The sequence below is a fragment of the Pelodiscus sinensis genome, chromosome 13 (genome assembly GCF_049634645.1).
Source record: "Pelodiscus sinensis isolate JC-2024 chromosome 13, ASM4963464v1, whole genome shotgun sequence".
NCBI lineage: Eukaryota > Metazoa > Chordata > Testudines > Trionychidae > Pelodiscus > Pelodiscus sinensis.
This window is the reverse complement of record NC_134723.1, coordinates 15182295-15208977: the sequence shown is the minus strand read 5'-3', so window position 1 is coordinate 15208977 and position 26683 is coordinate 15182295. Positions and strand designations below refer to the sequence as shown.

Below are 26683 nucleotides of genomic sequence, written 5' to 3'. Positions count from 1 at the left end.
AGATGGAGTTGGTCCTGCTTTGGGCAGGGGCAGACTGTCCCTGTGGGATACCGGGAATTTCCCAGTCGGCTGTCATATCCACCTGTGATGGGCCGCTGTTGTCCCGCACTCCGAGCAGTTCTGTGTCCCCTCTGTATGCGGCGCATGGAACCTGATCCGCCGCTTGTGCTGCATTCCGGATGTGTTGCAGGGAAAGGGGGCGGGGCTTCTGGGACACGCAGGGGTGATGTCATGGCGAGGGCCGTTTCCAGGCCTATTTTGATTGCCAGTCCACTCCTGGGCAGGGGGCTAGATTTGATGACCTACTGAGGTCTCTTCCAGCCCTAGGATTCTATGATTCTATGATAACAATAGTGCTGCTAATATTTAATGCTTACATAGCACCTCCCATCCAAGGATTTCAGAGTGCTTTACAAACAGTAACACAAAAGCTTCATGGCATGCTTGAGAAGCTAGCTATTGTACATACTCTAAAAAAGTAAACTAAGGCACGGAGAAATTTAAATCTTTTTTCCAATACACAGAAAGCCATTTGTAGAACTGAGTAAACCATAATTCATGCTCCCTTGCTCTAACTACTAAATCATTTATGAATGATTACTTAAAGCAATATAAGGATTTCAGGTGCTTCAGCAATAAATAATCTAACTAGCACCCACTGCCTGCCCTGTGGCTGTCTGGCTAAGTAGTATAGTGAAGTGATTTGTTTGTACAAACAATTTAGGGTCTTTCCATATGGAAGATACTACGCAAGTAAAACAGACATAGCTCTTCATAATAGAGTCAACCAAAAAAATAGACCTCTGAAAATCTACAGGTATCCACTTTATATTCGCAGGTACAGTAGACTTCTGATAATCCGGAACCTATGGGACCTAGGTGGTGCTGGATTATCAAATATGCTGGACTATCAGGAGGTACTATAAACTGGTTATATATATACTGTATACATTATATACTGTATATAAAGTGTTCTTAACCCTTTTTATTGTACTTACTGTATACAGTATACTGTAATGTTTTGGTTTTTTTAAACCTTTTTTACCCTTTTTGCTCAGTTCAGCTGCTGCCACTGTTACCTTGTGACTCATTTTTTGCTGAAGCTCACTCACTAGGCTCTTGCCATTTTGATGCCGGACTATCAGGAGTGCCGACTATTGGATGCCGGACTATTGGGCTACGTCTACACTGGCCCCTTTTCCGGAAGGGGCATGTAAATTTCACTAGTCGTCGTAGGGAAATCCGCGGGGGATTTAAATATCCCCCACGACATTTAAATAAAAATGTCCGCCGCTTTTTTCCGGCTTTTAAAAAAGCCGGAAAAGAGCGTCTAGACTGGCCCCGATCCTCCGGAAAAAGTGCCCTTTTCCGGAGGGTCTTATTCCTACTTTGAAGGAAGTATTCTTCAAAGTAGGAATAAGACCCTCCGGAAAAGGGCACTTTTTCCGGAGGATCGGGGCCAGTCTAGACGCTCTTTTCCGGCTTTTTTAAAAGCCGGAAAAAAGCGGCGGACATTTTTATTTAAATGCCGCGGGGGATATTTAAATCCCCCGCGGATTTCCCTACGACGACTAGTGAAATTTACATGCCCCTTCCGGAAAAGGGGCCAGTGTAGACGTAGCCTTGGAGTTTTACTGTATATAGCTCGCTTTTGTGGATACAGATGCAGATGTGGATACAAATTTTGTATCTAGAGCACGGCAAATTTGCAGACGTCTGCTTTATTTCTGTGGGTATCCACATCAATATATGTGAATGCAGACATCCACGGATCAATTTTGCTACTGCAAATGTGGATACCAATTTTTTATCCACACAGAGCTCTACAAAAAAGAACAGAATCAGAAGGGGAAGAGTTTACTGTAAGGATTCTAAAAAACTTATTACAAAAAAAAGAATAATAAAACATTCAGAAAACCTCAGATAGCTAATCATTTTTCACTAAACATTCCACATATTCATAATGTAGGTATAATTTATGTTTGAACCTCTGAGTGGCATTGTTAAATCTGACAGAAATCCCAACAAGGATGAGGCCTTTAGAGTAGGTACAAAGTAGAATTAATAACATAAAAGGGAGCTGGGTTGCCACCAACCAAAAGTGTTCCCATCTGATCATCAAGGACATCAGAGATTTGTTTTGCTATATTATGAAATTTGTTATCATCAGTGCAAAAAAAAAGGGGGGGGGGGAGTCTGAAAGCTAACTCGGCCAATTAGAATGCTGAGGTTTTCTTTCATTTATGCCATGTCTTTGTTAAACGGAAGCTTGACGCTGCCTCAATCGATCTTCCAGAGTTTAATTTAGTGCTCTGTTGGTAGCCAGCACTCCTGCTTCTGTAAGGGAAGCCAATGCGAGTATTTGGTCCTGTCGACCTCCTGCTATGGCAGTGGTGGGGAACCTAAGGCCTGGGTGCTGAATGCAGCCCCTGGCTTGCCTGGATCCAGCCCCCGCACTCTACCCCCGCACAGGCCTGGAGCACACAATCTACTAGATTGGGTTCCCCTTGTTTTGGTGTATGAAAGGAATGTGAGGAGTATGTCAGTGAGGTTTGGGAGTTTTTTGTTTTGTTTTATTTTATTTTGTTTTTACTTCTCATTTGTGTGTAGCCCAACTGATTTTTCTGTGGGTCAGTGGCCCACGACCCAAAAAGGTTTCCACACCCCATGCTGTGGGGACAGCGGGGAAACTCAAAAAAAGGTACGTTGACTCTAGCTATGTAATTAATGTAGCTGGAGTTCCGTATCTTGATTTGACCTTCCCCTTTAGTGTAGACCTGGCCTTAGGCATAAGTTTCATGTAATTCCTATATAGAATCTGTTTTATAGATACAAAAATGTTTCAGACATTCCATAAAGTCAATTTTTTCATAAATCTGTATTCCTATGTAAGTATTGTCTGCAATTTGTTGTTCAAAAGTTGATTGCAAAAGGGGGAAATGGTAGAAGAATGAAAAATAAGTTGCCTTTCCTCTAGAGTTTAAACCATATTTTAAAACAGTTCTTGCTAGCTGAGTGCTGAACTAATTTACCTAACCCTGACTGGGGAAGTAGGATCTATTCTATATCATGGTTTTGTGAAACCATGTTGCATATGTTATCAAAGTTATCAAGTGAAATTGTGGCACTTTGAAAGAGATTGGTTTCTCCTGGACTTTTGAATAGATGGCTTAGGAAATGTCCAACAATTACAAAATTCACAGCTGTGAAAAACATGTTCTGGACCATGAAATCTGGTCCTTTCTATACTTTTACCCTAAAGTATATAGATTTCACAGGGGAAACCAGCATTTCTCAAACTGAAGATCCCAACACAAAAGGAACTTGGAGTACGTCTACACTGCATCCCTAGTTCGGACTAGGGATTCAAATGGAGACGACAGAAGTAGTTAATGAAGCGGGGATTTAAATATCCCGTGCTTCATTAACATGATCTCGCCGGCACGCTAGTTCAAATCTCAGCTGATTCGAACCAGGAAGTGCGTGCCGGGACGCGTTAGTTCAGACTAAAGCCCTTAGTCCGAACTAACGTTACTCCTCAAAAACGAGGAGTAACATTAGTTCGGATAAGGGCTTTAGTCCGAACTAACGCATCCCGGCGTGCATTTCCTGGTTCGAATGAGCTGTGATTTGAACTAGCGCACCAGCGAGATCATGTTAATGAAGCGCGGGAATATTTAAATCCCCGCTTCATTAACTACTTCGGTCGTCTCCATTTGCATCCCTAGTCCGAACTAGGGATGCAGTGTAGATGTACCCTTGGAGTGGGGGAGGGGTGCAAGCTTATTGTAGGGGGACTGTGATATTGTCACCCTTCCTTCTCTGCTGTCTTCAGAGTTGGGGAGATCAAAAAATGGTAACTGCAGTCCAGGTGCCTAACTATGATAGCAGATCAGAGGGAGAGTAGCAGCTGCTGACTGACATACCAACTCTGAAGGTAGCAGCACAGAAGTAAGGGTGGCAATTCTGTTCTATGCCATCCTTACTTCTATGCTGCTGCTGGTGGGGGCGCTACCTTCAGAGCTGGGCTCCCAGCTAGCAGCTACTGCCCTCTGACCATCCAGCTCTGAAGATAGTGACATCAGCAGCAGCAATTCAGAAGTTAGGGAGACAGTACTATGACCTCCCTACAATAACCTTGTGACCCACACATTAGTCCCTTTTGGGTCGTAAGAACGGCCATACTGGGTCAGACCAAAGATCCATCCAGCCCAGTATCCTGTCTGCTGACAGTGGCCAATACCAGTTGCCCCAGAGGGAGGGATCACAACAGGTATTCCTCATGTGATCCCTCTGCTGTCACCCACCTCCAGAGAAACAGAGACTAGGGACACCATTACTACCCATCCTGGCTAATAGCCATTGATGGACCTAACCTCTATGAATCTATCTAGCTCTTATTTAAACCCTATTACAGTCCTAGTCTTTACCACATCCTCTGGCAAGGAATTTCACAGGTTGACTGTGCACTGAATGAAGAAAAACTTCCTGTTGTTTGTTTTAAACCTGCTGCCTATTAATTTCATTAGGTGACCCCTAGTTCTTTTATTGTGGGAATAAGTAAATAACTTTTCCTTATTCACTTTCTCCTCACCAATCATGATTTTATAGACCTCTATCGTATCCCCCCTATGTTTCCTCTTTTCTAAGATGAAAAATCCAAGTCTTTTTAATCTCTCTTTATATGGGACCCATTCCAAACCCCTAATCACTTTTGTTGCCCCTCTCTGAACCTTTTCCAATGCCAATATATCTTTTTTGAGATGAGGCAACCACATCTATATGCAGTATTCAAGATGTGGGCGTACCATGGTTTTATATAGAGGTACAGTAAGACTCCAATAGTCCGGCATCCAATAGTCCGGCACTCCTGATAGTCCGGCATCAAAATGGCAAGAGCCTAGTGAGTGAGCTTTGGCAAAAAATGAGTCACAAGGTAACAACAGCAGCAGCTGAACTGAGCAAAAAGGGTAAAAAAGGCTTAAAAAAACTAAAACCTTACAGTATACTGTATACAGTATGTACAATAAGGGCTAGGAACACTTTATATACAGTATATAATGTATACAGTATATATATAAACAGCTTATAAGTACCTCCTGATAGTCCGGCATATCTGATAATCCGGCACCACCTAGGTCCCATAGATTCCAGATTATTGGAAGTCTACAGTAATAAGATATTTTCTGTCTTATTCTCTATCCCTTTTTAAATGACTCCAAACATTCTATTTCAGAGGTGGCCAACCTGAGGCTCATGAGGAAAAAAATTGTGGCTCCTGACGGATCTGGGATGGAACCCGGAACCGCTCATGTCAGCCACTCTCACAGCCGGGCCACTATGAGCCGCATGAGTGCTCACGGCCCGTGCCGTTCCGCTCACAGCCCCCAGCGCACTGCGTCATATTCTGCACGTGCAGGCCGGGTCACACACAGCGTCCCAGTTTGCACATTCTAGCAGTTGGCCACTGAGCACAGGCAGCAGCTTTGGGACCAGGGCATAAGGTTGGGGGGGGGGGGGAAGATGCCTGGCTCTGAATAATAGGAGGGACATCACGGGGGGGGAGAGGTGTGCATGGTGTCTCAGATGCGATGCAGTGGCTCTGGCTATGGGACCCAAGCATAAGGTTGGTGGGGGGGAGGGGATTGGGTTACAGCAGGGAGGGGCGGTGCTGGCCTTCTGGGGAAGGGAAGGGGAATTGGGTTGCGCATGGTGTTCCGGCTGCATTCATACTCAAAGCCAGCTGCTCAGCACTCGTGCCCCAGCACCTGGAGGGAGACGCGTGGCTGTAGCAGCGTGGCTGTGGCTCCGGGACCCAAGAATTAGGTTAGAGCGAGGGGAGGGGGATTTGGTTGGTGTGTGTGTGTGTGCCTGGCTTTGGGGAAGGGGAGGAGAGAGGAATTGGGTTGGGGTGTGTGTGTGTGCCTGGCTTTGGGGAAGGGGAGGAGAGAGGAATTGGGTTGGTGTGTGTGTGTGCCTGGCTTTGGGGAAGGGGAGGAGAGAGGAATTGGGTTGGGGTGTGTGTGTGTGCCTGGCTTTGGGGAAGGGGAGGAGAGAGGAATTGGGTTGGGGTGTGTGTGTGTGTGTGTGCCTGGCTTTGGGAAAGGGGAGGAGAGAGGAATTGGGTTGGGGTGTGTGTGTGTGCCTGGCTTTGGGGAAGGGGAGGAGAGAGGAATTGGGTTGGTGTGTGTGTGTGCCTGGCTTTGGGGAAGGGGAGGAGAGAGGAATTGGGTTGGGGTGTGTGTGTGTGCCTGGCTTTGGGGAAGGGGAGGAGAGAGGAATTGGGTTGGGGTGTGTGTGTGTGTGTGTGTGTGTGCCTGGCTTTGGGAAAGGGGAGGAGAGAAGAATTGGGTTGGGGTGTGTGTGTGTGCCTGGCTTTGGGGAAGGGGAGGAGAGAGGAATTGGGTTGGGGTGTGTGTGTGTGTGCCCGGCTTTGGGAAAGGGGAGAAGAGAGGAATTGGGTTGGTGTGTGTGTGTGCCTGGCTTTGGAGAAGGGGAGGAGAGAGGAATTGGGTTGGGGTGTGTGTGTGCCTGGCTTTGGGGAAGGGGAGGAGAGAGGAAGTGGGTTGAGGGATGTGTGTGTCCCTGGCTTTGGGGAAGGGGAGGAGAGAGGAATTGGGTTGGGGTGTGTGTGTGTGTGTGCGCCTGGCTTTGGGAAAGGGGAGGAGAGAGGAATTGGGTTGGGGGATGTGTGTGTCCCTGGCTTTGGGGAAGGGGAGGAGAGAGGAATTGGGTTGGGGTGTGTGTGTGTGTGTGTGTGTGTGTGTGTGTGTGTGTGCCCGGCTTTGGGAAAGGGGAGAAGAGAGGAATTGGGTTGGGGTGTGTGTGCCTGGCTCTGGGGAGAAGGGGATTGGATGGGGGGGGTTGCGTCTGGCTTTGGAAAAGGGGAGAGGGACTGGATTAGAGCAGGCTGCTCTTCCCCTCCCCTAAACAGCTGGCATGCTTCCTGACATGCCAGATCGGTCGCACCAGCGGGGACTTTCCCCATGCTTCCTGCTGGCCCAGGGGAGTGGGGAAGGGAGTAGGAATCCTGGGACAGCATGCCAGCTCTACCTGAGAAGTTGGAGCAGGAATGCAGTCCTGGCACTCCTACACACACACACTCTGCACAGGCAGGCAGCACGGGGGAAGGCGGAGTGACAGACCGGGCATTTCAGGAAGCGCACCAGCTGTTTAGGGGAGGGGAAGAGCAGTCCACGTGCTTCCTGAGACCTGGGATCCCCAGGTACTGGCCCCAGCTGTCTCTGTCCCCTCCCCCTAGCCAGACCCCACCCCCCATGAGTACCCTGCCCCAGCACCCTGTCCGCTACCCCCACCAGCATAGTTGGGGCCACATTAGTGAGTCTTGGTGGGTTTTAGAGCGGGTTTTTTTTGCATCTCACTTGTGTGGCCCAACTGACTTTTCTGTGGGTCAGTGACCCCTAACTTAAAACAGGTTCCCCGCCCCTCTTATAAATAAAGACAACGCTGAAACATTTTGTGTTTGGCGTATTTTATTTAAAAATGAAGCCTGGCCAACAAGACCCCAGTTGGCGCCAAGTCCCCATCTGGCCACAGCATCATAACACTCCTGCACCCCCCTCAGACTCTAAATCTGAGCCTATCATACACTAGAACCCCCTGTCCTGAGCCTCTCACATCCCCAAACTCCTGCATCCCCAATCCCCAGTCTTCTGCCACAACACTCCTGCACCATCCACACACTGCAAATCTGTGTCCTGTGCCCATCATACTCCCAGCCTCCCTGCCTTGAGCTGCTCATGCACCCCAGCCCAAACTACTGCACTCTCACAGCCACAAGCCTACGGCTTGCTCAGCACCCCAACCCTCTACCTGACCCCAACGTTCTCCAGCCTGGAGCCCCCTCCCTGAGCCAGCATCCTCTTCTCTACTTCCTCCTGCACCAGGGCTGGCCCAAGCCCGCACGGCCCCATCCGTGGGGCGCAGGCCCGACCTCCCAGGGTGTGCGGGTCCGCCCCCGAGGTGCACGGTGCATGTGCTGCCCAGCCTGGACTGGCCAGCGCTGCTGGCGCGCGCGCCGGGCTGTGCAGGGCCCGCAGCCGTGGGGGGAAGGACGCTGCTGGCTGGTGCTGCGGGGCCAGCGCTGCAGGAGCCGGGCACATGGCTCCTGATGGCAGCTGTAAGGGACACCACGCGCCCCTTACAGCTGCCATCAGGCGCCCCTCATTGGTTGGCACCCTGGGCAGCTGTCTGGTTCGCCCATGCCTCCGTCCGGCCCTGTCCTGCACCCAAATTCCCTCCTAGAGCTTGCACCTCTCACCCCTTCCCAATGCTTTTTTTGTGAACCACAATAGCAGTGGAGACAGCGTGAAGAGCACCTATTTTCCCCCAGTGCGGCATTTTGTTTTGGTTTTTTGCTCAAAAACTTTTCCCCAGGTCTTCACGGCCCTGTCCTTTTTTGGTGGGAGGAGGGGGGTTTTGCTCAACAACTTTGCCCTGGCTCTTCATGTTGTCTCCACTACGATTGTGGCTCTTCATCTGGAACGGGTTGGCCACCCCTGTTCTATTTGCTTTTTTGATTGCTTTTTGAACCTCTTTGCAGTCTGCTTTGGTCTTACACGACTCTTACAATTACAAGGGTCAGGACTCTTACAATTACACCACCATGAAATTTCAAATTTAAATATTTGAAACCATGAAATTCATGAATTTTAAAATCCTATGACCATGAAATTGACCAAAATGGATCATGAATTTGGTAGGTTTTTACCAATAACCTGTTGTAGCAGAATATAATCTAACATTCCATGCTTTTGAAGAGCTCCAGAAAGACACTTAAAAGGAAGAAATCCAACCACTGTCAGACAAATGCTTTCTTCTTTCCCCAAGTATTGAATTTCCTCTCTAAGGGTGTGTCTAGACTACACGGCTCCGTCGACAGAGCCATGTAAAGTAGTTTACTCGACATAGTCAATGAAGCGGGGATTGAAATAATTCCCTATTCATTAAAATAATGAAGAGGAGATCTGGCACAGTGCAGCAGTCTAGATGTGGCGCAGTCGACAAAGGCTTCCCTTGTCAACCGCGCTGCGTCTAGACTGCCGCGCTGTGTTGGATCAGCTGATTGTCGGCACAGCATGGCGGCAATTTTTATTTTAATGAAGCAGGGATTATTTAAATCGCCTCTTCATTGAATATGTCAAGTAAACTACTTTACATGGCTCCGTCGACGGAGCCGTGTAGTCTAGACACACCCTAAGATTACACTGGCCCAAAGTCAACAACAGGCAAAATTCAGTCTCAGACTAATTACAGATTTAAGGCACAATATCTCAGAGCTTTGAAAGGATAGAAAGGGTGTCATATACCATTGGAAAAGGCAGTTTTTAGCTTTCCAATGGGATGCACCCATGGGTGGTCGGTGAAGGGTGGCACGCTTCCCCAGTGTCCCCGTAGCATGGGAAGGGCAAGTGGCAGTGACCCCAGCCTCCTAGGCCCTTGAGCACAAGAAGGGCAGGCGCTGGGGGCAGCAATACCACTCTCCCCTCCCCCCGCCCCGAATGCCTTCAGTAGGCTTTCTGAGGGCAGAGTGTAGGCAGGGCCAGATGGGCAGTTTGGGAAGGCTGTGCCTTCCTCCTCCTATTATACCGGATACACATGGACACACTACACTTATTTCAATTCCTGAAATTTTCCAGGATATCTAAATATTAGTTCTTAATTTTATAATATTTGCACAGAATACATAGTAGCATAATTAAGTAACATTTTTGATGCTTTAAAAATTGGATTTTGTCTCTTTCCCTTCCGTCTGTCTGTATAGCAGGACTCGTAGTACCGAAGGAAACCTTTTTCATTTATTATTCTTTAAAACATTTCTAAAAATAGTTAATAATACATGATGTAGTTTGCAAGTTTTAATCGACACCTCTTTTTTTTTGGGAGGGGGATAACCTACTAGTGACCTCTACAGTGATAAATAATACGGCTGTCCTAATTCATACTGATAAGCCCTTTATATTATACTATACATCTATTAGCTATAACATGGATTGAACTCCAGTGCACACAAAATCCAAATCTTTTGTAATTTATATCAAAATTATCTCCAGACAACTCTGGATGGTGTTCACAAATACAGAAACTACTACTTAAAATGTACTTAGTGAAACTTAATTTGACACATAAATATAAACAGCCTGTTTTAAGAGGGGAAACAGTAAGAAATGTTATATTAAATTGCCTTTATTTACATTTCCACTTATGTCTCTTTACAGAAATCTGGCATACCAGAATTTTCTAGATTTGACAGGTTTCAGAGTGTTGCTCAACCAATGGCCAATCCAAACTCAGGAAGACCAGGAAGACCTTATGAAATTGGACGCTTGCAGAAATATATATAACTACAAGAAAGCTTTATAAGAAAGGGAACAAATATGGAATATTACTCATTGTAAAACAAAATTCAGGTTGTTTCTGAAAATTCAGGTTCTTCTTTTGTTTCCTATCTGATTGAAATAGTCCTAACTTTGTTTCTGAAGACTTGCGTGCACAGATGGAAATCTAAGTAGAGCCCAAACTGTTGCATATCTGTCAAAACATCAAGATTTTTTTATGCTCACTAAATGAATTTTGTTCATGCATGACGGGAAAGGTTACACACTTCCCTCCTACAGAATAACTCATAAGAAAGAAAAAGATGCTTCTAGGTTAACACAAAAATCCATGAGAAATCCAACATTCTTTCTCCGAGAGGACGATCTAGAGTCGCATGAAGGAGAGAGGAATCGTGGTGACCAATCAGCCCAATGTTCCACAAGAAATACTGTTTCTAGTTAAGGGAGATTGGGGAAGAGAGATGGTGGTTTGCATCTGAGTGTTGCTTTTCATCCCTCTGTCTTCTTTGTGGAGTTTCTTCCACCGCCATGGTGTCATAAATAAAGCCTTGTGCAGATACAAAATTTGTATCCGCATCTGTATCCCTAAAAATTAGCTATGGGTTTCCACATTGACATCTGCAGATGTAGATACTCATGGATATAAAGTGGATATCTGCAAATTTGCAGGATTCTAGATACAAAATTTCTATCCACATCCATATCCACAAAAATGAGCTGCAGATATCTGCATTCACAGATGCAGATATCAGCGGAAATAAAGCGGATAGCCACAGATTTGCACGGCTCTAATCATAAGGCATATTTCTACTCCCCTACATGGGACTGAAGACATGGAACAGAAGTTAATGCTATTGAGAGGAACATTAAGTCCCATAAGGTTTTGTTTTCTGAAATTACACAAGTTCCTTGTGACAATGTGTCATGTAAAATGGTTGCTCCCATACTCTGACTTCTTCACATTTCTCATTTCCTTAAAGCACAAGAATTTACAGAAACCTAATTACAAATTGGGATTGTAAACTAAATCTTTAATGTTGTACATACTGACTACTTACAGAATTAGAAGGCTAAAATCTATTAATACAATGCAAACCCAGTGACTTCAGTTAGTTTTGCATGAGTGTAGAGAAGCAAATTTAGCTAGAGATTCCAGTAAATGCAAGAATTAAGTTCAACAAAATTCTGTATAAACTTCCCCTTTGTTCCTTTTTATGGATCCACTATCTTCTCCTGATCTGTAGCACTGGACAGATATTTCTATAATCTAACCACTAGTTTAATCTCAGGGCAATATTCTTCTGTCTGCTAACATGAAACTGCTAATTTCAGAAACCTGGGCAGAGTTTCCCTGTACTCAAAATGATGTCAAACCTCCATAGTAATTTGGACAGAGGGAAAAGAGAGGGTAAACTTTTGAGGAACATGACTCTACAGCTATCTGTTCAGAAGTTAATACTGTTTCAATTGACATTGCCTCTCTCTGGCTCTTTCTCTATGGCTACACTGCAGAGAAAAGTCGGAAAAAGATATGCAAAATGCAAACTGCGTATCTTTCCCCCTTTTTTTCCGAAAGAGGCTTTTCCGAAATTTAGCCCATCTACACATGGCCAAATTTCAGAAAACAGTCCTCTTTCAGAACATCCCATATTTCTCTCACCGAGAGGAATACAGGGATGCCGAAAGAACACGTCCGCTTTTTTGGAAACTTCCGAAAAAGCAGACACGTTCCTTGGATGTGGCAGAGCTTTTCCAGGATACCTCTGGTTTCCTGGAAAAGCTCTGCAGTCTAGACATAGCCTAAGGTTGCTTCTGCACAGACATGAAGGAGGCAAATAATAGCAGTATGGTTCCAGATACATGATATCACAAGGAAGCATTAGATTGAGCCACTGAGCTTCTAGGTGTCCTGAGATACAGCCAGATCTCGAGACATCCATTAATTTATGGAGCTGAATCATCTTCTGTTCCATTGTGCTCCCCTTTTTTGTACTCTGTCCCTAACATTGTCAGTCTCCTTAATCCTTAATGTTCAACTCAAAACTCTTTAGTTTTCTCTTTAAAATAGAGATTTTATTTGTAATTTGCTTTATAATAACAAATGAAATACACCATGAAATATAGTAGTGTGACTTCTGCCCTTTGTTTTACGCTCTATAATAAATCATATTCTTAGTTTTATGAACTCAGTAACATCATAAGGTAATTAAATAAACTTCAGACTAAAATGTTGACATTTGTTTTGTACAGGTATAGTGTTTTTCTCTCAACAGCATACACTTGTCTATATGTTCTCTCAGTTTTCCGTTATGGCCCAGTTTGTGTGCATTTCCCTGCAACTAGATGAGCAACAAAGCCAGAAGCATATTTAGAACCCCTTCACTTCATTTCCTGTTCATTTGAAAGAGTTTAGCTAAACAGGAATTGCTTCTTGTAGGGAGAAAAAGAAGGGCGACCTTGAGGTTGGCAACTTTTCCTGTCCCTGTGACACCTCTCCACTTTTAGTTGGCAATGTCCCCTGTTGCTATTGTTTTCTCCTCTCCCCACACTCTTCTGTGCTCCATGAGCCATCAGATGGACAAGTGTCAGTTTCACTGTTCCTGCTTTTGTTGGTGGAGCAGACTGCCAATAAAGGACAGTCTTCTACACATCACCTACCTCTCGGGCAGACTGGTTAATGAAGTTGAAATCATTTCATGGCATCTTTCTCCCCGGTAGCTCCAATCTCATGCTATAGAATCTAAGATTCCACTGAAAAGAAACCAAAGTCTCTTGCCTTTGTGGTAGTGAAGGAAACCTCCCTAATGTGAACTGAATGCTGCAATGCCTGTCTGAGATTACAGATAGCCTGAAGTAATCGCTTCATGTGTAACATTAACACTTCCAAGGTACAGCTAAACAGCTGTGTTGTTTCAGAATAACTGACGTTATTCCAAAATAACAGTATATACTACAAGCCATTATTTCAAAATAATGTCAAGCTGGAGGACTTCTTACTCCAACTCCTGTAACCCTCATTTTACAAGGAGTAAGGGAAGTTGAAGGAAGAGTGTTCTTTCTTTGACTTCCTGCTGTGTAGATAGCACTAAAAGCTGAGTTAAGCAATTTCGACTTAAGCTACGCAATTGATGTAGCAGAAGTTGCGTAGCTTAATTCGACTTTACCCTTGCTGTGTAGATGTACCCTCACTCATGATCAAAACTCACAAGAACAAGAGAGGATCATATTGTTTAGATCTGCATAGACTATTGAGAAACTATTGAGAGCAAGAGCGATATGTTGTATAGGCATGCCTAAAGAGCACATCTTGGTTATAGACAGAGCTTGAGAGAGTGTTTTAGTTTTGCTTTCAGTTAGATCTTTGCTAGCCATTACATTAAATTAAAATATACTCCCACCTTCTCTTATGAGAAAAATAGGCGTCAACATTATTCTTGGATGTGTAGAAACAAGTCAAAGAGATTTGCTTTTGATATATTTTTGTATTTGGAAAAATAATAATAATAAAGGAGATTTGGCAGTCTATATCACATAGATTTAGGCCAAGCAATAGAAATATAAATTTCCATAACCCTAAAAAGTTTCATATAGCCAAACCCATATATACCAAAGTGATACAATAAAAAAAATGAACGAAATTTCAATTTGTCAATTTCACATGCGTTCTTTTTTTTTTTTATTGTATCACTTTGGTATATATGGTTTTGCCGATTTTCTTCCACATATTGATCTAAGGAAGTAGGTCTGGCCCACCTACTAAACATCACCTAATAAACCATCTTGTTAGTCTTTAAAATGCTACATAGTTCTGTCTTTTGTTTCAGCTACACCAGACTAACACGGCTGCATCTCTATCAGAATTAAGTAATCACTTTGTAATTGTGTTCCTCTGAAGGTATCTTCTTGCAGAACTCTCTCTCCTGCTCAAATATCTTCAGAATTTGGAGATTTAGCCATTTTCTATTTTGAAAAGAAAACCTTGTTTGCTGCTCACTTTGAATTGACTTTTCTTCTGGGATCTTTGCCTTCAGCTTAGTTGACTGGAACATTTGTAAGGTAGGGTATGTGAAGGTCAGTAATTCTACCTCGCCACAGCTACCCTCACCAGTCAGAACAACTTCAGAACTAAAGAGTTCTCCTACATTGTACTTAGATGTTAAGATCCAGAAGTGAGCAAAAAGTTATTCTCTTTAATTTCTATGACAGGACAAGAAGCAATGGGCTTAAATTGCAGCAAGGAAAGTGTAGGTTGGACAGCAGGAAAAAACTACTTTTCAGAGTGATTAAGCACTGGAATAAATTGCCTACGAAGGTTGTGGACATTTTTGGAAATTGAAATTTTTTAAAAACAGGTTAGACAAACACCTGTCCAGGATGGTCTAGATTGTGCTTGGTCCTGCCACAAGTACAGGGGACTGGCGTTGATGATGAACTCACGAGGTTCCTTCGAGTTCTATTATTCTTTGATTCAGAAAGGTAAAAAACATAGTATATAATGTTGCCCATTTATTCTGTCATTTATTTTTATTGAATTGTAAAATAAAATAAAATGCTAATTTTGTCACAAAAGATTGAGTAGACATTAAAAACTTACATTTGGTTTAAAATATTTTTATAAAGACAAGCTTTTACATACCTTAAAACCATTACAAAAGTTAAATCCTCCCCAAATTAAAACAATTCATTAATTTTTTTCCTTCCTGAGCTGAAAAATCACACATTGCATCAGAAGGCTGGTCTAAACACACTTTATATACTGATTTTAGCTAAATTGGCTTAAAAACTGATTTTAGTTAAGTAGGTGTAACTTTTGTCTTAAATAGTATTAAGCTTAATCATCATAAGGTATTTTTAAATTATCAGAGTTTGAGATAAGTGTACCTGTCATTCCCTCCCTCTACCTATAGATAGTCCCTTAATTCTCTTCTTCTAGGTTGGGGATTTGGACAGAAATTTCCTCTCACATTTCATTGTGATCACTGTCTGTGCCTGACAGACAAAGGTGCTGAACTAAGGCCTTGTCTACACTACCAAGTTTTGTCTGCAAGACTTGTGTCAACATGCAAAGTTCACAAAATAAAGATCACCAGGTGTTCACACATGTTGACAGATCATGTCCACATTGGGGTCACTATTACTGACAGTGTGAACAATGCACAGTGAGCAAGTCAGAGCTGATCACTGCACATTCTGGGATTCCCACAGCCTCCTTAGCTGCCAGGAGCAGCATCATGAGTAGCTCTGTGAGCTCTCCATCCATAGAAATGTCAAAGCAGCATAGCAGTCTGCCTACTGCTGTGCACCAGTGCAGGGGCATTCCAACTATTTGCTTTTTGTTTGTTCTCCAAAGGAAACAGCACACTCAGTTGTCAGGTACTTTCAGGAGCCTTAAAAGGGGGAGAGGACCACATGCCTGTAGGACAATAGAGATCAAAACACTGAGCAGAGTCATCAGAGCAGTCATTGTGGGATACTGGTAGAAGCCATTTCAGTGGATAAAAGGAACTGCAAAAGGAGTCTGTCCTAGCTTTTTGTCAACAATAAAGGGAGGGGAAAAGAAAAAAAGTATGTTGTATGTGTGAAAGATTGTTTTTCTCTGAAACTGGGTATTTTTCTCAACAAGTGTCACATTGGTACATGCATGCTCCAGTTTCCAAAAGGCAGTTTTGGGCAACAAAACTTTATAGTGTAGACAAGGCTTAAGTCATTGTGTCTGAGTTAGTTGAGCACCCAGCAGTCCTGCTGGTAAACTATCTTCCACATGGATAGGGACAAGGGTGCTTAACACAGGGTCTCTCTCTCTTGGTCAGTTACATGTCAGTTCTTCAGTGTAAGCTCTCTCCCTATATCCCAATTTTCAGTTGTTTATCAGGTTAAGCAAGTAAATGCCATTTCCTCCATGGGCCAAGGCTATTTCAGATTAGCTACCTACCTAAAAATGAACACTGATAATCCCTCCACCTACAAGATTTTACTTCCCTCAGTAAACACCTATCCACAAGTCATGGGGAGAAAACCCTCACTAATATGGCCCCCAACTGAGAAGCAGAAAGACACTCCACCACATTCCCCTCACACACCAAAGCCTAGTGGGGCCCAGGCTAGATTGTGTGTGCTCCAGCCCAGCTGTGGGGCAGCAGAGGCGCTGGAGCACTGTGTGGACTCCTCAGTACTGGGGTGGGTCCTGAGCCTCTGGGGCTGAATCCAACAAAGCCAGGAGCCGCATCTGGCCCTCCGGGTGTGAGGTTCCCCACCCCTTCCCATAAACATATTTGCACAAATTGCTACGCTAGCCTTTGACTATTTCATATTGCAATACAGTCTGTCGCATGCAGCCTTCCAGTTGCCGCGCACAACTGGGGTGTCTCCCCCAGCCCCGCTTTGCTCTCAGGGCACGTTTGAGAGCACAGTAAGGGCAGCGACCCCAGCGGCGGTTCTGCGCATGCTCCCATCTCTGGGGCACGCTCCGGCGCTCAGTGACGCGAGGCTGGTGGGGGAGGGGGAGAAGGCCGCGCGCGCTCGCGCCCCGATTCCTAGCCCAGCCTGTGATTGGTGCAGGCCGCGGACCTGGCGGCCCCGAATGCAAGGCCCCTGCGGCCCGCCGACCCTCAGCCGGGCCCGAGCCCGCTGTACGGCGCAGGGACCCGCACAGGTGAGCGAGGTGCTAGCGCTGGACCAGCGGCGCGGGGGTGGGGGTAGGACAATGGAGGCGGCTAGGCCTTAGCGCAGGCCGCGCCCCTGGGCCTGTGCGCTTTGCTGCCGCCGCCGGGCTCGCCCGCCACCTCCCCGCTCTCGGCCTGTGGGCTGCGCCCGCCGGTGCCTCTTCCTAGGCTGGGCCGGCGCAGGTCCTGGATCCCTCGGCCGAGGGGCCTCTTGGGCGGCCATAAAATGGCGGAAAACAAGATGTCGGCGGTTGGGGCGCGAGAGGTTTCGCTCGCGCGCGCCGCGGGACGGGCTCTGCCTGGCTATTCTCGCTGCACCCTGAACGGGGGCTGAGGGGCGACGGCTCCGGTCCCGCAGCCGCCCGGGCTCCAGGCCTCTGGGCGCCGCAGAGGAGCAGCGGGCCTAGCGGCCCGGGAGAGTAGGGCTCTGCACGGGCCCGGGGAGCGCGCCTGAGGAAGTCCCGCCGAGCTGCAGCCCTGACTCATCACGAGCGCCTTTGTCTTCCCGGCGCGGCGCTCGCACCCCTCCCCCTCCCGCAGAGGCACGGCAGGGGGCGCTGGCGCCCTGCGCGTAGCCGTGCGGCCTCGGGATACCAGGGAAGCTGGGGCCGCAGGGCTCTTAACGTGCCGGGATCCAGGGGCGAGCGAGAGCTGTGCAGCGGCTCCCCCTGCGCTGTCCCTCTATTGCGGCACTGGGTGCTGCCAGCCCTCCGCGCGCAGGCCCGTCCGAGCTGCAGTGTTGCGGTCGTCTCATACGCTGCCACTAGCCAGCGCGCGCACTGGCGCCTCGGACTCGCAAGCACGCGCGCTTGCCAGTACTCTGACCACACGCTGACGACTGGCCTGGTGGTGTTCATGCGCAGGCCCTGCCAGTAGTTAACACACGCACACCCATACACACACACACACCTCTGTGGTGTCTTGGCATATGCTCTGTCAGTGTTTAGTATGCACACTCCTTTCTGTTGTTTTGGGGTGAGCACTTCTATGTCCTCTTGGTATTTACACACTCTATCACATCTTTCTTTTGTGCATATGTGGATGGCCTTCTGTTTTTCAGGTCTCACACCTGTTCTGTCACGGTTGAAGTTTTATTACTTCTTTGTCATATGTTTAAAATATTCTGGAGACCTAGAAGTACTAAAATTACGTTTTTGCTTAGAGTGAGCAATTTTATTTTACTTGAATAGGCAATAATCTTTTTTTCAATTTTGTTATGGTAAATGAAAGAGGCAAGAGAGATTTCATACCTATCTGTGGTACATTTTCATGACTATTTTGCAGGCTGATATTCTACTTAAGACTGTGTTCCAATAGACATACTCATTTTATACTCAGAACTCTGGTCATCTGAAGAAGTGGGCTGTACCCATGAAAGCTCATGATACCATCTATGTGTTTTGTTATTCTATAAAGTGCTATCAGACCATTTGTTGTTTTTTTTCATTTTACAGTGCACTCCACCTTGCTGGGTAAAGTTTATAGTAAGCTGTGGATTAGTTTCTAGTTTAGACTTTCCTGTGCAGGCTTTTTGTCTAGACAAATTAGTTCTTGTTTACATTTACATTTTCTTAATATGTGGCCATGTTGCAGATATCTACAATGCACACAAGGAAAATGAGTTTGGAATGTGTGTTGGACAGTAGGGATGTGAAAGTGTAACCATGTACACAGTTAACCATTTATCCTTCCATTAAATAGTGTAACCATTTAACCTTCACAGTAAAATGCAGGCTCCTAGTAAATAGGGGGAGCTGATTTAAAAGCTGCCTCCCAGTGCACACTGGCTCCCAGGGAGTTGTTTGCCCCCCTCCCATGCTGCTTCCTCTGAGAAGCAGCAGCGCGGGAAGCAGGAGGGAGCTGATACATGCAGGGAGTGGGCTTAAAATCCAGCTGCCCACCCGCATGGGTTCCCAGGGAGCCGAATGCAGCCTCACTTAGGTTGCCAGGTGCCTGCTATTCTACTGGACAGTCTGATTTTTGCACCCTCTGTCTGGTAAAAAAAAAATTCAGAAAATACCAGACATGTGCGATGTCCGGTATTTTCTGTTTTTCCGGCTGGGCCTGGACAGAATCCTGGTGGGGGTGGGGAGAGTGGCTGGGAGGCGGGGCCACGATCGGTGCTGGGAGCTTGTGGTAGCGTGCAAAAGCCTTGTGGGGGCAGAGGGAGTGGCTGGGAATCCCAGTCAGTCACCCTGCCCCTGCCAGGCTTCTGCACACAACCAGAGGGAGTCCCAGGCTGGGAGGCAGGTCAGTGATTGGTGCTGGGAGCCTCTGGCTGCGTGCAGAAGCCGGGCAGGGGGAGTGGCTGGGGGGCAAGGCACAATCGGTGCTGGGAGTCCTCAGCTGATTGCGTCTGAAAAGGAGTGAGGTCTTGGGGAGGAAGATAAGCCCTGTCCCTGCTCCTGAGCGCTGTTGAAGCACGTTGTGGTGCTGTAGTCCAGGAGAGAAGCCCGCAGGTGCTTTGTAGTTGCATTTAGGCACCTTCCATGGGCTCTCAGCCAAAACTGACTGGGGTGGAATTTCTGCTTCTTCCTACTGGGACACCCAGAGACCTGGCTATGGGTGAGTCACTTTCCTACCAGTGGTCGTGTGTTGCCCTGGGGGTCTGCCTCTTTCTGCTTTAGGTAGCAGGCCTCCCTCTTTGTTCCCAGCTTGGTGGCTCTTGGTAGTGGGTTGGGGTTTTTTTTGTTTTTTGCTTAACGAATTTTTAGCCCGTATGTTTGGTATTTTTGAGAGACCATCTTGCAACCCTAACCCTCATGTGTAACCACTGAATTTTTCAGCAGTTAAGTGGTTACTTAAACACATTTTAAAATGCCTATGAGATAGTGGTTCTCAAACTTTTGTATTGGTGATTCTTTTCATACAACAACACTGAGTGCAATCACCCCATATGAATTAAAAACACATTTTTTATGGTTAGTACTATTATAGATGCTCAAGGTAAAGGGAGCATCTATGTGGTGGAGGATGACTGTGACCCTCCATGTAATAATGCTGTGAACCCCTAAAGGTCGTGACCACCAGTTTGAGAACTCCTGTACTATAGAGTTCAGTTTTAAGGACTACATATTCTGGTGCATTCTTATTAAGCTTATCTTTAATATTAAAGGGGACAAGATGAATATCTTTTTAGTTTCTGTAAAAATTTCATATATATTTATTAGGGATGTGAATGGTTAACTGGCACACAGGAGCAGCCCTCTACTGGGCCCAGATCGGGAGCCAGCCATTCTGCAGGGCCAGCAGCCCTGCTGGATGGGCATTGCTGGTCTGTGCCCACTATGCTGCAGGCCAGGGGCCAGCCACCCCCATGGGCTGTGGGCTATTCAAGTCTGGCTGGGCCCACCACGCTGCAGGTCAGGAGCAGGCAGCCCTTCGGGGCTGGCAGCCATGGGGACTGGGTTGGGTAATATAGTCCCCTGGGATCCCGCTTGATTGGTTAACTGGTTAAATGTAACAATTAACCAGTTAACTGATTAAATAGGATTTTACATCCCATATATAATAAAATATATTTGCTTGAGTCATTCAGGACAAGGGGCTGGCGGTGGGAGGAGGGTTCAGAAGTCAGGTTTGGGGTTTGATGTGGGGCTCAGAGCAAGAGTCTGGGAGGTGTGAGAAGTGCAGGAGTCAGTGCAGTGGGTTGAGAGTTGTGTAGGGTGTGGGGGCTTAGGATAGGGGGAGTGAAGAATTCAGGGCAGGGGGGTTTAGGCTGGGGACTGAGTGGTTGGGGAAGGAGGACTTACCGGTGCTGCCTATGGCAGTGAAGGTGCTGCTGCTTCGACAGCGTCTCCTCTCGGAGGAGAAGCACTGGGTTGCATGGGACAGCAAGCAGCTCCTTAAGGGGGGGCAACTGGGCCTGCTGGTCAGTGGGGCTCCCCCATCTGGTATCGCTGCTGAGGGACTGGTGGGAGGGTTTTGGGGGTAAGGGACTACTTACCTGGACCAATGGCCAGCAATATGGAGAGCCCCCCAGCTAGCCACTCTCCTCCTGGTGTGGTGGACCCCTGTGGTCACTCTGCAGTGACTGGATGCCTAATATAGTGAATGCTAGTGCAGATAGGGTAGATTTAGAATTTTCCTGGCACAAACCTTGACCTTGCTTAAGTTAGGATAAGAGGAAGCTGCATACCAAATCTGGTGGTCCTACCTCTTACCATTTAGAGGGAATTCTTGACTCATGGACAGACTCGAATATCTCTCTCTCTCTCTCATTTAAAAAAAAAAAAGTTTTTTCTGCAGGATGACAGAGTGATGTCATCACATCACTCTGCATCCTGCCTGTCTCCTCCCTCTTCTCCTTCTCCCAGCTCAAGCCTGACCTCACTGCTTTCCCTTGCCACTTGGAGTTGCTATTTTAAACCAAGCCTCTATTCCCCTTCCTCCACCTCCACCCCACAGGGCTTTCAACACCAAGAAAAGTGGCACGGTAGCCGGTAGATCCCACATTGCAGCCCTGACAGCTCAGAGACATGGTGCAGGGGAGGGTACAGTGATTGGGACAGCAGTCCAGGGACAGGTGCTTGTACTACATTTGACTTAACCTCCACATCCATGAGAGGCATAGCGCTTAGGCTGATATTGCTAGGGCAATTTTATGCTGCCTGTTGACTGTCAGCCCCCTGGGAAGCACACAGCTGGAGCACGCAGCAGGGTCTCACTGTCAGTGCCCCACAATTAAGTCAGAAGCACTTCTGGCTAGGACATGCATCACTGACTGAGGGGAAAAGAAAAACTGGAGTAATTATTTGACTTCAATTGAGTTAATTTTGTAATGTATAATTGCCCTAAAGTCCCGTCTACATTTAAAACATGCTTCTGTATAGATGCTACATATGCTAGTGGGAGGGATTCTCCTTTTTGTGTAGGGCTAGGTTTACGCTATGTGTTTTGTCATAAGAGGCAATGCAAATGAAGCACTGATTAGCATTTTCTCGTGCTTTATTTGCATAATCTGTTCCAATCTGTTTTTGCACAAAAACATGCAGTGTGGACATGTCTGTTTTGCACAAAAACCCCTTTTTGTCCAAGATTCTTATGGAAAAAAGGAGGTTTTGCACAAAATAGACACGTCCACACTGCAAGTTTTTGTGCAAAAACCACTTGTGCAAAAACGAATCAGAATAGATTATACAAATGAAGCACAAATAATGCTAATCAGCGCTTTATTTGCATTGCCTCTTCCGACAAAACACATAGTGTAGACATAGCCTAGGTAATCTACTTCCCTGACCGGTAGGTAGGTGGATGGAAGAATTCATTCATCATCCTACCACTATCTATACAGGGAGTTGGGATGACTGAGCTTAGCTAGAAACATGAAGGGTAACAAAATATTCTACAACTACATTAGAAGTAAGAGGAAGACCAAGGACAGAGTAGGATCATTACTCAATGAAGAGGGAAAAACAATAACAGGCCTGGAAATGGCAGAGGTGCTTAATGGCATCTTTGTTTTGGTTTTCACCAAGAACTTTGGTAGCAATTGGACACCTAAAACAGTGAATGCCGGTGAAAATGGGGTAGGATTAGAAGCTAAAATAGGGAAATAAAGTAAAAATTACTTTGACAAAAGACTGGAAATATAATGCTCATCTATAAAAAAAAGGTCAGCTGAGAGAATTACAGATCAATCAGCTTAACTTTTGTACAAGAAAAGATAATGTTTGCAAACTGATTCTTTTATTATTTGCTCCATCTAGATTATAAAGTGATAAGCAACAGCATGGATTTGTAAAGAAGAAGTCATGTCAAACCAACCTGTTTGCTTTCTTTGATGGGGTAGGTAGGCTTGTGGATGGGGGAAGCAGTAGATGTAGTGTATCTGTAGCAGTGTTTCGCAGCTAGTGGTATGAGTACCCTTGCCTGTGGAGAGAATTCTGGGGGAGGAGGGTATGTCAACACAACTGAAATTTGGAGAAAAATGAATTTTTGCTTTTGCTTTAAGTTTTACAGCGCTTTATTATTTTTGTGCTTTTAACACCCCAAAATTTCATTGCCCGCCCAGCTGTGATTAAGTTGTTTAAATAAATGTGTTGCAATGGTAGAAAAAAATTGTGTGTGTCTGAAAACTGTAGGTAATAGAGGTACCAAAATTCCCTCTAAGCTAGGTGTTTGTGCAGCTCCCTAACAAGCCTCACAGAGTGCTGCCTCTGCCTCCCAGCCCCAGGATGGAGCTGCTGGGGCAAAAGCACTTCTCTCCATGACAACTTTGAGCTGGGCTGGGCTGTAGTAGCTCTGGGTTGGGGTCAGCAGGGAGGGTCAGCTCTTTCCCAGCAACAAGTGCTCTATTCTGGGGTCACAAGAAGAGAGGGGTGCCTTACTCCTGGCTATAGTGCCCAGCTCAAATCTGCTGCAGCCCAGAACAGGCACCCATTACCTGGCCCCATCAAACCTATCCAGAATTTGCCCTGGTATGGGGACAGATCCCCTTCATCCAACTGCCCTCTGGAGCTGCAGCAGCTGTGGAGAGGCACCTCTTGCCTAGCCCCAGGCTATTGCCATGAGAAAAAGAGCAACTGTCCTTTTCTCCCTGGGGCAACCTGAAGCCCTCATCACTGGCCTCCACCCCAGAATCCTCACTTCCAGTCAGAGGCCTCATCCTGCACCCCCATCATGAGCCCTCTTCTTCATCCCAATTCCTTGGTGCCACTGCTAGCACATGCTGTTGATATGCAAAATGACTTTTGTTATGTGATATGTCACCTTCATATTGGTGCACATTATGAAAGTTTTTCCACACATGGATAAAAAATTAGAGGAAATATTGGAGAGTACACTTACAAAGTTTGTGGATGATACCAAGGTGGGAGGGGATACCAAGTGCTTCGGAGGACAGTATTATAATTCATGATGATCTGAAATGGTCAGGTAAATAGGATGAAATTCAAAAAGGACAAATGCAACATGCTCCACTTAGGAAGAAACACAGTTGCACACACAGAATGGGACTATTTAACAGTACTGCAGAAAGGAATCAACAGTGTAAAACTTGCAACAACAACAAAAGAAAGCAAATATCATTGTGAGATATATTAGCAGGAGCTAATTCTTTGCTCTACTCCATGCTGATTAGGTCTCAAATGTCTCTCCTCCTCTCCCCTCTGTCTCCTGCAGGATTCCATTTAATCGGTTAAATGTAATGTTTAACTGGTTAACTGAATAAGCAGGATTTTGCATTCGTAGTTACAAGGAGAAGGGAGAAAAATTATTCTTCTTAACCTCTGATGATAGGATAAGAAGCTATGGGCTTAAATTGCAGCAAGGAAGGTTTAGGTTGAACGTTAGGAAAAAACTTCCTGCTTGTCAGGGTGTTTAACCCCTGAAATAAATTGCCTAAATTGGTTGTGGAATCTCCATTATGGGGGATTTTTAAGAGCAGGTTAGACAAACACCTGTCAGGGATGGTCTAGGTCATGGGTCAGCAACTTTTAGAAGTGGTGTGCCCAGATTTAACTTAATTCACTTCTATTTCCGATCTGCATGTAGTCCTATGTACATTTTAGCAGTTTCATTAATCTCTCTTGGAAGCCTCAAGGGTGCACTACATCCTCCTTCGCCCCCCACCTCTTGCCCCACATCCCTGTGCCCCCAGTGCACAGACCAGTAGGGCAGCAGTGCTGGGACTTGCAGGCCCCCGGGAGCAATGCTGGGGAGAGCCTGGCCATGCATGGCTTCCAGATCAGGAGGCAGCTGCATGCCACTCAGAATCATCTTACATGCCACTTACGGCATGCATGTTGTATGTTGCCGACCTCTAGCCTAGGTGGTACTTGGTCCTTCTGTGAATGTAGGAGACGAACTTTATGACCTTCAAAATTTTATGAGCTTTATGTGCTTCAGTAAGATCACCAAACTAAATGATTTGGCAACAAAATTTCACTGTTGATAAATTAATGCACATTGGAAAAAATAATCCCAACTATACATACAATATGATGGGGACTAATTTAGTACAACTACTCAAGAGAGAGATCTTGGAGTCATTGTGGATAGTTCTCTGAAAACATCCACCCAGTGTGCAGTGGCAGTGAAAAGAGCAAATAGAATGTTAGGAATCATTAACAAAGGGATAGAGAATAAGACAGAAAATATCTTATTGCCTCTATATGAAACCATGGTATGCCCACATCTTGAATACTGCATACAGATGTGTAAAAAAAAAAAAAAAAAAAAAAAAAAGATGTATTGGCATTGGAAAAGGTTCAGAAAAGGGCAACAAAAATGATTAGGAGTTTGGAATGGGTCCCATATGAAGAGAGATTAAAAAGATTTGGACTTTTCATCTTAAAAAAGAGACGGGGGGGGAGATGATAGAGCAATGTTTCTCAATCAGTGGTACAAGTGCCCTTAGGGGTACTCGAGAGAAGTCTGGGGGGTATGTCAACACAACTGAAATTTGGAGAAAACTGAATTTTTGTTTTAAGTTTTACAGCACTTCATTATTTTTGTGCTTTTTACACCCAAAAATTTCATCGCCTACCTGGCTACGATTAAGTTGTTTAAACAAATATGTTGCAATGGTAGAAAAAATTGTGTTTCTGAAAACTGTAGGTACTGGGAATACTTATTTTTTTTAAGGTGGTACTTTACAAAAAAACGTTGAGAAACACTGATAGAGATCTATAAAATCATGACTGGTGTAGAAAAAGTGAACAGAACATAAGAAAATGTATTTACTTATTCCCACAATATAAGAACTAGGGGTCACCAAATAAAATTAATAGCCTGCAGCTTTAAAACAAACAACAGGAAGTTGTTCCTCAGCGCACAATCAACCTGTGGAACTCCTTGCTAGAGGATGTTGTGAAGACTAGGACTGTAACAGGGTTCAAAAAAGACCTAGATAGATTCTTGGAGGTTAGGTCCATCAATGGCTATAAGTCAGGATGGGTAGGAATGGTATCCCAAACCTCTGTTTCTCTGGAGGTGGGTGACAGACGAGGGATCACATGAGGAATACCTGTTGTGTTCCCTCCCTCTGAGGCATCTGGTATTGGCCAGTGTCAGCAAATAGAATACTGGGCTGGATGGACCTTTGGTCTAACCCTTGATGGCCATTCTTCTGTTCTTATGACCTCTCAAGGTCTCTTCCAGTCCTATGCCACTCAGGAGCAGTCTTCCTTCTAATTTTGTATATCCATGTATGGAATCAGTTTTGTTATGTGTACCAATATGGAGATGATGTGCGCAGGTGGAGCTAAGGAGTTGAGATTTTAAGAGGGGGGCTCCTGGTTGGGTGGCATTAGGTCTGTTTTTGAGAGTGCGGGATCTGGACTGAGGCTGGGGATGAGATGTTTGGAGTGTAAAAGTGGGTTCTGGGCAGATTTAGGTGGAAATGCAGGATCTGGGTGGGAGTTAGGGTGCAGGAGGGGGCTCAGTGTTGAGGTGGGAGATTTAGGAGGGAGCTAGGGCAGTGGGGCTGGCTCAGTTTGGGTTTCTGAGTTAGAATACGGGATGTATGAGGGGGCTCAGGGCTAGGGCCTCAGGGGTTGGGGTGTGGAGCAGTTATTTGGGGCAGTTCCCATTTGATGGTGGCGGAGAACAGGCTCTACATGGCCCATGCTCATGGGTTCTGCAGTTTAAGGCAATGGGTTGGGGTGAAGGAGAGGGTGAGGACTCTAGGGTGGGCCCAGGGATGAAGGTTTTGTAGTGTAG

General features: G+C 45.7%; 2 protein-coding genes across 4 annotated transcripts in view; both read left to right on the top strand.

Moving 5' to 3' along the window:
- LOC102458339 (uncharacterized) overlaps positions 1-11726 on the top strand; it is a 29984-nt gene extending 18258 nt beyond the window's left edge. For both annotated transcript variants that reach the window (XM_075940761.1, XM_025180808.2), the window contains one exon: positions 10239-11726. In XM_075940761.1, the coding sequence (XP_075796876.1) occupies positions 10239-10364 (126 nt within the window). In that variant the 3' untranslated portion in view covers positions 10365-11726. The remainder of the gene's footprint in view (positions 1-10238) is intronic.
- Positions 11727-16825: 5099 nt separating this feature from the next.
- The window catches only part of ZNF711 (zinc finger protein 711), a 42869-nt gene continuing 33011 nt past the window's right edge, over positions 16826-26683 (top strand). For both annotated transcript variants that reach the window (XM_075940757.1, XM_006115315.4), the window contains exon 1: positions 16826-17010. The gene's annotated coding sequence lies outside the window, so the exon portion shown is untranslated. The remainder of the gene's footprint in view (positions 17011-26683) is intronic.